This window comes from Lolium rigidum, chromosome 5, assembly GCF_022539505.1.
Source record: "Lolium rigidum isolate FL_2022 chromosome 5, APGP_CSIRO_Lrig_0.1, whole genome shotgun sequence".
NCBI lineage: Eukaryota > Viridiplantae > Streptophyta > Magnoliopsida > Poales > Poaceae > Lolium > Lolium rigidum.
Genome location: NC_061512.1, coordinates 238,147,278 through 238,158,487, shown reverse-complemented (window position 1 = coordinate 238,158,487; position 11,210 = coordinate 238,147,278). Strand labels below are relative to the sequence as shown.

Genomic DNA, 11,210 nt, shown 5'->3' with positions numbered 1-11,210 from the left:
TTGATGTAGGCATCTCCTTAGATGCACGGATGGGTGGAGCGGGGATTGCAAGATCTCTAACTAGCTTTTATTTGAGCGTGGAGCAAGCCATACCCGGATTACTGATCCTATGATAGCTGAAGCTATATATATCTTTGCGAGACGGTGTGATCTTTGCGAAGCTCCGCGGTTTTTCGCGAGTGGTGCTTGAAGTGGATTGCTTGAAGATTGTCGATCTCTGGAACTCGCGTTTCACGCTTAGTGGTAGAGCCGTTTCTTTCCGAAATAGATGGCCTAGCTAAGTCTTTTTTATCTTTTTGTATTCGGCATGTTAAGCGAGTAGCCAATATGTCGGCTCACCCGTGTGCTAGATTAGCATGTACACAAGAGCTATTCCTAGCTTCCTCACTACATGCTGTCAAGGCAATAGTGTAGGTGCTTTTGTTTCTGAATAAAGCCTGGACATTCCATACAAAAAAAAGAACAAAATGCACTAGTTGTTATTAGAATTAAAAATTGGTAGAGGAAAAAGAAAGAAAAGAAAGCCTGCCTGAGAGAACTCCTCCGAGGCGGTGGGGTCTTGCCAGCCAGGCGCCAGCTGGGGCTGAGCGCGGGCCAGAGAGAGAGAGTGGGGGACTGGGGATGGGGCCGTGGGGGTTTAAGCCTCCTTCGAGTACACGCAAACCACGCACGCCCCCCGAGGCGAGGACGAGTTGCCTTTCCCCTGCGGCCGCGTCGTGTACCTCGCGGTTGGGCCTCGCCCTCGCCCTCGCCCTCGCCTCCACCCACCCGCCGCCGTGGTTCCGCCGGAGGTCGGAATGGACGCCAGCGATGTCCCCTCCCCGCCGGGATCCAGGAGATCGGGGGCGGCGTGCTCATCGCCGCCACCCCGCGCGTCGGGGCCACCCCTTTCCTCCTCCACCACCACCACCGCCGTGGTTCCACCGGAATCGGGGCTCCCGGTGGACGCTGACGCAACACCCTCCTCGCCGGGCTTCACGAGACTGGAGGCGGCGTGCTCTTCGCCGCCACCCCACGCGTCCTGGGCACCCCTCTCCTCCTCCACCCCTACCGCAGTGGTTCCACCGCAATCGGGGCGCCCCATGGACGCCAACGACGTCTCCTCCTCGCCGGGCTCCAGGAGATTGGAGGCAGCGTGCTCCTCCCGGCCAACCCACGCGTCGGGGGCACCCCTCTCCTCCTCGTCCTCTTCCGCGCCCGCGCCCGCGCCCACGCCCTACAGTATGCCTCCCTGGACTTCTACGACGCTACCAGGTACTTCTACTTGCCCCGAGATGTGCCGCATTCCGCACCACCTACGATCGCGCGCTTTGAGATTTCAAGACAGGCTAACATTTTGTTTTCCTCCCGGGCGCTAGAGCTGTCGACGTCGGCCTCGCGTGAAGGGGGCCAACAGAGGAAGCTGACTATAGAAGTTCACTTGCATACCAAGGATGGCTTGGAGATAGTGTATGCTTCGTTCGATTCTTCTCAAACGGTAGGGTTTTGCCAATTCACTCTGACACCACGAAATCTTGCTTGCAATTTACCGTCTGTGGGTGTATATATCAGTATGGCAGAAATTTTCAACTTCAGTTGAGCCAAAAAAAACAGTTCCATTGGAAATAAGTATCTAGCCTGCTAGATCCTGCAGTTGAATTAAGAGGAACCTTTATGATTTCCAATGAGATATTCTCACTTTAGCAGGCATAGGCAAGAGGCGCTATTATAAACAGATAGTATTGACAGTGATTATTTTGTCTTCTACAATAATAAAGCTACATGGTTATGTTGTACTACTACTGGCTATCTTCCTGTGCCCTGATTATTTCAAACCTTGCTAATATAAACGTACTATGCACAAGCAGCAAGAGGCAGGCAACAAGGATAGAAAATGTAAATAAATGACAATATGAAACATCTAGTACTATGTATACAATTCTATAATATCAATTTTATGTTCAGAAGAAAATACTGTTATCATGCTTCAACCAGCTTTACATCATTGCATGGGAGTTACGACACCAAATTGTGTTTCTAGCAGTATTTGTATGTTGCTCGAAATCTGAAGATTCATAAACAATCAACAACATTATAGAACATTCTGCCAGTTTTGTATTTCTTTCCTCTATGATGATTGCTTGTGGATGCCATGGCTAAATGTTGAAAATTATTTCCATTCAAATTGGGGATAATCGAAGTTAGGGGGACTAGGTAGAAAAGTGTTGGAAAGCTACTTGCATGTGATGTGTGTATAATTACTTACCAACAGAAGCATATATATCTCTTATTCTGTTTACATGCATTTCTGTTTTTTTACTTCTTGCTACATTGTTTTTGGCTTTATAGCATCTAGCTGAATGCAATTTAAAGTAAACAAGTTGTTAGACAGTTAAGATAAAACAACTGTTTGTAAGGTAGTGCGCACAGTTCTTAAGATTGGAATTTATGTCTCATTAATTTTTTTCCCATATAGAGGTACATGTGTCCTTTTCAGATCCGCAATGCATGTGTGATGACACTCAAAAACCACCACTGGGAGTCTAAAAAACCTTAGGCGCCTCATGTGTTGAGTTATTCAATTAACCTTGCATATTCTCTTTTGTTTTCTAACACAAACACCAGTTTTGAAGTTAAAGATCACCATAAAAAGCACTTCAAGTTTTTCTCGCACTATCACTACCAGTTTTGCAATGAGTTTTGCAATGAACATTCATTTTTGCAGGTCCAGGATCTAAAAGTATATTTCGAGAAAGTCAAAGGAAAGGCTGTGTGTTCTGCGGAAAATATGGTGATTTACCATGACGGCACTAAGCTTTCAAGTATAACCACGTTGGGAAGCCTTGACTTGCGGACTTGGAACTCGATTCTAATTACTTTACAAGAGGTGGTTTTGTTTGCCTCAAATTAACATTCATACAGTAAGCATGCACGTATGATTATGTTAAAAAAACTCAGCGAGGGTTCTTTTCTGTTGCAGGATATAAATGAACCAACCTCCAATTTAGCCCCTGCCCAGGAAACAACGTTGGATGAGGTAACATTCTCACCTCGAAACCACCCTTAATGTCAGCTACTTCAGATATTAGTGTCTTTACGTTTGTATAGTAAAAATGCTCGTGTTAGACCTAGATACACAAATAATAATTTGGCCTCTTAAATTTAAACAGACAGATGCATAGATAGGCTACATGATAGCATGCTACAGGGTGAGAATGAGATCACTGTCATTGTACATGATAAAAAAAAAGGATGGCTAAATGAGAAACACTAATCCCTTGTTTCTGCTTTCCCAGTGAAAGCAAAAATCTGCCCTTATTAGGCCACCTCAGTTCAACTCTGATTTAGCACTCTTATTCATAGGGGTTTGCTTGATGGCTCCATGCACCTACTCTCTCTATTACTTTCTCAGTAATCCATTGAATTCTGGGCTAATTCTGCCCTTCATGATTGGGGTAGTATTATTTTCTTACTCCTATTGAGATAATTGATCATAGTTCTGACAAAGAAAAGTTTCTGCTTATTATGATACATTTGTTTAGTTCATGTCTAAATATTCTCATGATCAGCATGATAGCTAAATTCTAAGATTTCAACCTTCCAGGTTGTGAATAATATTATTGATAAAATTGTTCTAGCATTAACTCATTCCAATAAATATGGCAAGCACATGGTGATGTTTTTACACTGGTTTGAAGCATGCTTAAATATCACAACTTTTCTACGGTAGGTTAAGCTATTGGCCATTTGAGTGAAATGCTTTGAGCAAGAAACATTTAAACTCGATATGAAATATTGTTACCACTTTACAAACCCCTCAATCTTGTTAATTAAGCACAGTTGGAATGGTAATTTCAGCATTCAGTTCAATACTCTAGTACAAAAGAAATTTAGCAGTTGGATTCCTGAGAGGCAACCATGAACCATCGTAATCTGTTTGACTTAACTTTTGCTGCCCAACTTACAATGTCAAGCTGACGTCGCCACCAGGATCCACCAAATTGTTATATTGATGTGTGTTCTGGTACCCGGCTGTCTTCTCCGACGCCAACATTTCGTGCGCTCATTTTCATAGATGAAGAACCTGCAAAATCATCAGAAAAAAATCTATTCTCTGTCAGTATTTGTTTTTTTGAATAATAGAACGAGAGCTGTTATGTTCATTCATTAGGCAAAAAAGACATAGTACAAAGAAAGGGCAGAAGAAAAACCTCCCTGTAAAAAAGGTTTATATAACTAAATAAAATGAACCTGGGTCCAACGGTGCCACTCCATACTGGTCTACCAAAGAGATTGGTGCACCTGTTAGCTTCCAAAGCCCAGCTTCCTCTTTTATGCGGCTGATAAGGCAGTTGATTGACTGCTTATTTTTTGTTGAAAATTCACCTATTCTCTTCTTTGAACTATCAAACACGCAACAACATGTCAGAGTCGGCTCTGCTCTTTCATGCAGCGATTGTCAATTTGGTTGTAGCAGCAGCACGGAAGCAAAGTAACTCAGCTCGCAGTCTCTCAGCTCGTGCGATCCCTCTCAAGCAAATAGCACAATGGCGTTTTCTTTAATCCTCTAACACAGTCTCTTCCATTCTTCTCAAATCTGGGCATGCAGCAGCCCCAATTTCCCTTTGATTCACTCTTCATTAATCAAGCACATCAGCACATATTCTCTCTCAGTGACGCCATTTGAAAAACTGTTGTCTTGCCATCGTCGGCCACAGGACCCCATCTCCACGCCGTTGCTGTCGGACCTTGGAGCCAGCAGATCGTATCACAGCGGTTTCTTCACCCCTTGTTCGATCGTACTACAACTGAACCCGTCTGAGACCTGTACTCTTCCTTTGAGTTGAGTTTCATAACAAAATGACAAGCAATCAGATTGTAGCACAACCTTTTGCCACCCATCCTCAAGCTTCAGCAAATTTTGGCAAGGTAACTTCCTGAAAGGACTGACAGCAAACTATGAGACACCGTCCTATATGGTATCAGAGCATCATGCCCGTTGCCGAGCTTCTCAAGGAAAAGAAGACCACGGCATCCACGTTGATACAGACCAGGAGGGCAGGCGGTGGAAGACATCTCTGAACTTGCTTGAGGGTTTCACACCTAGAAGTCTGTACCGTTTTCACTAAGTGCGTCTGAATCATATCCACAAAGGCTTGAATTTTCTTCAGTATCCGAAGGGAAGAACAGACCAAAACATCTTCCATTTAGTATTTTCCAGCACCGTACTTGACATATTGACTGAACCAAAAGACTCTTTATTCCATGAATTCAGAGAACCCGAGAGAGAGTTCAGTGTCCCCTATACCTTGCGTTGCAATATTTGTCTACCTCACCCCTCACCCCGATACACACCGACAAACCTCTGCTGGTAGGCTCCCCTACGCGCTTGTACCCGCCATCATCCGGCTTCACTGCCGTCCCGCCTTGGCCAAGCCCGCTCTGCCCTGGACCAGTTCCTCGTGTCCAGGCCCTCCCCGCCGCTGTCTGCGTCGAATTCCTGCCAGACCGGCAGGATTCCGACCAAGAATGGCTTGCTGGAGGTGAATCTGGCGGGTAGACTACTGCGGAAACCGGAGTGCCATGTGGCGGTTGGGTTTGAAGTGGAGGAACCCTATAAAGAGAGATGGAGTTCGGGCCTCAATACAGAAAAAAACATTTCAGGCTGGTTGAATGAGTGGTGGGGACTATGTTTTTATTACTCAGGTGGCGGCAGTGGGCGTAATTTCTGTTGAAAAGTATGGGCAAATCCAAAACGGACGAAAATAGGGGAGAAACCTTACCTCCTTTATCAAATGTGTGAGAATGTATGGAATCATGTATATTCTAAACCAAATTTGATTTCTTTGCCAAGGAACCACAGATTATACCTCTAGCAAACTGAAAATTGGAGAACATATATTTTTGCATTTGTAGGATAGAACATACATGCATCTAAAGTCTAAACCCATGCTAACACATTTTTGCTTATTTGTTTTGTAGGGTGATTACCCGACTTGGGAAATAACAAATGAGGTGAAATTTTGTTCTTACCCTTGTAGGATACATAAGTATATCTTTGTACATGTCTTTACGTTAACACTCCACTGCACATGTTTTTACAGGATTTATTGAGATTTGAATATGATGTGTCTGCGTCAGATCAAGAAGCTATGGAGGTGAAATTACTAAATTAACATCAACTCTGTATTGTACTCTAAACATTCTCTTAGGTTTACCTTTTTTTTTCCTTGATATTAGCATATGATGAATCTCGTTGGTAATACGACCACTCAACATTATGATTATCCTTCCACGCGGGAGCAAAGCGGTATGCTCTGAAACACTAGACCTTAGAAGTATATCATATATACTAATTTCCTTAGCATCTATTTGATATTGTGCAACAGACATTGCTGAGATTTCTACTACTATTGGCGAGGTTCCAGTTGGTATAGTGGGGGCTGCACTCCCTGAGAGTTTGGAAACAGCAAATGAGGTGAAATTAACACTTGTAGCTAGATAAGTAGGTATACATGTCTCCGTGTTAGCTCTCAAATACTCTTTTTTTTTCCAGAATTTTGGAGCACCATTGGAACAAGAAGCTGCCGAGGTGAAATTACCATATTGAGATTAAAAGCTCAACTTTGTATTTACTATAAACATTAGGCTTTACCAAATTTTTTGTCTTGATATTAGCACATGGTGAATCACTTTGATTCCACAACTATAGATTCTGATCATCCTTCCACGTGGAGTGAGAGTGGTACGTTATTAAATTTGGTTGTTGCTTTGAAGCACTACACCTCGGTATTTATAGGCTATATCCATTTCCTTATCATTTCTTTGATTTCACAACAGATATTGCTGAGCTTGCAAATGCCATTGGTGAGACTCCAACTGGTGTTGCTGAGACAGCACTCACTACTTCAGAGACTATTATAGTGACACCAAGCTGCTCCAAAGTTCTGATTGGAAGATTATTTACACCTGTGACTCCTTCTGATTTTCCAAGTGAGTGGCTAGCTGTACGACTAGGCATTCGTTTTTTTGGTTCATTCAGTTCAGTTTTTTCAGTTTTTGAGTAATTCGGTTCTTGCACATTGATGAACAAATTAACCTCTTACTACAGTATATAGTTTGGTTAGCTGAAACTTTGGTTCGGCTTTTATGCAACTGCTGCAACTGTAAGCGCGTTTTTATGCATGGAACTAGCTGCTACGCAGCAACAAGTAGTTAGCCTACGCATGCAGCTACCAGCTAGCAGTTGTTCTTCTAGTCTTGTACTACTGCGTTTTCACAATAAAAGCGCACATATCAACCGAATTCTGATGTACAAAAAGTGCACCTATCACCTAATCTGTGGCATGCTGATTTAGCCCAGGTGATATGGTTAACTTAGGGGCACTGAGTTTAGATTAGTTTGCTTGCCGCTTGGCCTGGGACATGGAAGGCTGGAGTTGGGCCTTAGGGCCTTACCAAGTTATGTTCTTCAGTTACTTTGGGTATCCTCACGAACTGAGATGACCGATATTGTTTCGGTTTTTGGTATTTATGCCCACCCCTAGCTAGGTGGAGAAACTTGTAGTTTAATGTTGTAGAGTTCTGTTGGGGAAATAAAGTCCAGTAACCTTGGCATGCATAGTATGTCGGTTTGGTAACTTGATCACAGGGTATATTGAGCATAAAGGAGGTCAGTTTGCTCTAGTAGGTTAGAGCTGGAGTAGTATAGGTTGGTTTGGTAGAAGAATCAGGTGAATTAAGTGTCTAAGTCAGTTTCATATGTATCCTTAGGGCAGGCCCATCTAAGAATTGTTCAAAAATAGAGTCCAGCAAGGAAGAAACGATTTCTTTTAATTGAGTTGCTGTGTCTACCCGTCTAGCTTTTCTATCTGTCTTTACTACCTTTCTATCCAGCCAATCTTCCTTACCTTGTCTACATTACTGTAGTAAAGTTAGAGTTTTCTTACCATCACATTTTTTAAATTGTAGGTCGAATTCTATCTCACAATCAACTTCACGGTTTTAAAACTGTGCATGACCTGATAAATGAGATCAACAGGGGGCCACCAAGGTGGATCACCAAGAAGCAAGCTCTTGGATTGTTATATAATGCACAGATGTTTTCAGTCAGTGATGTCAGTGAAGATACTAAGAAGGATGGTTTAATCTGTGTGATTGATTCTACCAAGTGCCCGATATCTAGTGCATTAGGAGGGTATAGTGTTCTTGCAAATGTGCAATCTTCTGAGAAATTCATTGGTAAAATGAAGGTATGCTACAACATCATTTGTCGTCTTACCTATGTGCTGTTCCACAACTTATTTTATAAGACAATTTTGTATGCTTGTTGTTTCAAGACTTTGAATAGGATACTGCATTAACTCTTAGCCTAACTTCTGACTACTATAGAAAAAAAGATGCTATCCCTTACGAAACTAATCTAGTAACCTAACGGAAACTAATTTGGCATCTATCTAACTATTCTATGATTCTATATCTTCAATTTCTCAAATGATGACCTTATCTCTTTACTCGGTTGGATGAGGTTGGGTCTATTGTGCCACAATGTACACAAACAGCAATTACATCTGTAACTTAGGCCAGGTGATAGGCAGCTGCATTGAAGGTAGCAATTACTCCATTGTTCTTCCCATCAATGGGTTGGAAAACATACTATCAATCTCCTCTAGGGTCGGTAAATGATGATTCCTACCACTAGACCAGGTTGGTACAGTTGACATTGTTTAGAAACTGAAACAGCATGACAATGTTCTAGGATTAAATAAGATGATTCTATGGGCCAAGGCTCGTGCCACAGGGCCGGACTGAGGAAATAGCAATATTTCTTTAAAATTTATGTTTTGATTGTTATCTTAGAGATAATGTTAGTTAAGATCAAGATGACTGGGAGTGTGCTTGGATCCAGTTCTATGGTTAATTAGTGAGTACTGTAAATCGGTGCCAAGAATAATAAAATTTTCCTCAGTGATAACAAATTATTTGTCAAGTTCATTGGGCTAAGTGAACACTAATGGTACTTTAGGGGAGTAAAATTTGATTTTACTGTTATTTTTTACTACTGCTACATTTGAAACCTACATATTTTAAAATGCAGGAAAAAGGAGTGGAAATTGATTGGTTTGAAGTAAGAGGAAAACTTTGGTCGAGACGGAGACTTGTTCTGAGGGGGGGTGATGGCATGTTTCATCTGCTGCAGTGGAAACAGCATCATAACACAGAGGTACATGGTACTTAAGTAAACACATTTGCTAACTTTTGGGCAACTTTTTTTGTTGGTTTACTCAGTCTATTGTTACAGTAGATTTTGTTTCCCTTTTTCGCTTGTGCCCGTAAAAGAACTAGTGTTAAGTAATTACATCATGGTGAAGATGAATATATTATTATTTGAAAAATGTACTACTTCTCCAGAGAATGAACCAAAGGGTACACTGGTGTGCCTACAATTTTTCTTTGGTAAAATTGATTTTAACTATTTGTATTGTATCAAACTACTTCAGAGTTGAAAAAAAGTATCCAAATGACATGTGTTATTTTACAGTGACTCATGTTTGTAGCAATGAAATATGAGAATTGTAATTTTCCGGTTAATGAACCCATGGTACAATAGCTCCTACAATGTTTTCAAACTACCTCATCTTATTCTAATTTCCCATGTCGCTTGCCCAACATTGCATGACAATGCAAATACATTAATATTACATTAAAAGTAGACTAATACATGTCTACCTGGTCAGCCACAATCATGTTGTGTTTTAGTGAAATGTATTACTGTCTTATTTGGGTAAACCCACTTCAGAATTTTATGTATTGAGCATTTTTTTTAAAATTTTACCTATTGAAACCTTTGTCCTTTTATCTTTTAATTGTAGACAACGGGTGCTGCTGCGGCCGTTACGGGTGAAGCACACGAGCTGCCACATGGGAACTCTGGAGCCAGTACTTCGGGTGAAACGACACAGGGGCTGGGACTGGAGATGAAGGCTTTAATTCAGAATGTGTGTTTGCAGTTTGATCAGTTCCAAGCGACGGTCTCAATACAACTGTCTGAGATCAACAGTAATATTCAGAGAATTGATAGTCGTGTTCAGTCTATTGAGCAGCTGCTCAGCTCAACTCCCACCATGGGATCGACACTGATAGGCCGGCAATCAAGCAGCGGCAGTGGTGAGGACAAAGAGGGGGTCTAGGCAAAATTTTACACTGAAGAGAATGTCAGCTCCTACGACTTACAGCTGCTCACGCTTTGCACTTGTACATACGCTCAAACTCAAATGAAAGTGGAGGGACACGGATAGTTTTGGTGTAGCTCAAACTTGGTGCTTTTCTTCACTCACTACCTAGTATCAAATGATACAGTAAGGGGCTTATTTGTAGTACTAGTCAGCTGCAAGGACCAGCTCACATACTACTCTTCTAGTGTGAACTCTTGACTAGTGAAAGCCAGGAAGTCAGGCCATTATCTACTGCAGTGCTATTCTGACATTCTATTCTGACATGTACATTAACACCTTATCTTGTCTTGCTGCTATTTGCTCACACACTTATTCCTTACTAGCACATGCAGGTAGTGGTCCAGTCTTTGGGGCTACTAGCTAAGCAACGTAAATTAAACAACTATTCCCCAAATTTAGTTGCTGACAATGATGACGCTAATTCTCTCTATCAGACTGGAACTGAATGTGACCAAGTGCCTTGGTCAGGATTGTCCACAAGCTGGTCTTCCGTGATCATGTCTGTCCTTGACGCACTCCTTGATAAAATGGAAGAGTGTCGAATTGCGGATATGATATTTGCACAGTTGAATTGCGGACTTGTCTACAAATATTGTTGCGATGCTGAGGAGGTCGCCAAGAAGCTGTTGCGGGGTCACGACCAAGCATGAATAGCACATTTGAGGTGTTCTTTCGGTAGTCGATGTCGCCCTCCATGTTGGAGTTGCTATAGCTGACAAGCTTACTGTCGGCGGCAGCCATAGTGGCGCGTACTAGCAATGTACCGCAACAAATGGTTGATAGCACCCGTGTGCTCTATCGTGGACTTCTCCATGAACCGTAGCCAACTACGAATGCAATGTTGGGCCAAGTATGCACAAGGTACCTCAAGCTCCAGACAATGTTGGGGTAGAATTTCGCATCCACCGTTGGGTTAGAGCTCTCCTTGCTCAGTTTGAGCCTGAGCTCCATTGGGACATGCAGTGGGCTGCAGCCGCCCATGTCGGATTTGTCGAG

At 42.4% G+C, this 11,210-nt stretch overlaps 1 protein-coding gene across 1 annotated transcript; it reads left to right on the top strand.

Moving 5' to 3' along the window:
* The first annotated feature begins 932 nt into the window (after positions 1-932).
* Positions 933-10,518, top strand: LOC124652821. The gene is made up of 14 exons (XM_047191864.1): positions 933-1,254; positions 1,359-1,477; positions 2,705-2,866; positions 2,960-3,016; positions 5,962-5,994; positions 6,084-6,137; positions 6,220-6,289; positions 6,369-6,457; positions 6,536-6,571; positions 6,658-6,724; positions 6,820-6,972; positions 7,951-8,231; positions 9,077-9,202; positions 9,852-10,518. Exons 1-14 carry the CDS (start codon positions 1,083-1,085, stop codon positions 10,167-10,169), a joined length of 1,737 nt encoding a protein of 578 aa, XP_047047820.1. The 5' UTR covers positions 933-1,082; the 3' UTR covers positions 10,170-10,518.
* Positions 10,519-11,210: the final 692 nt, after the last annotated feature.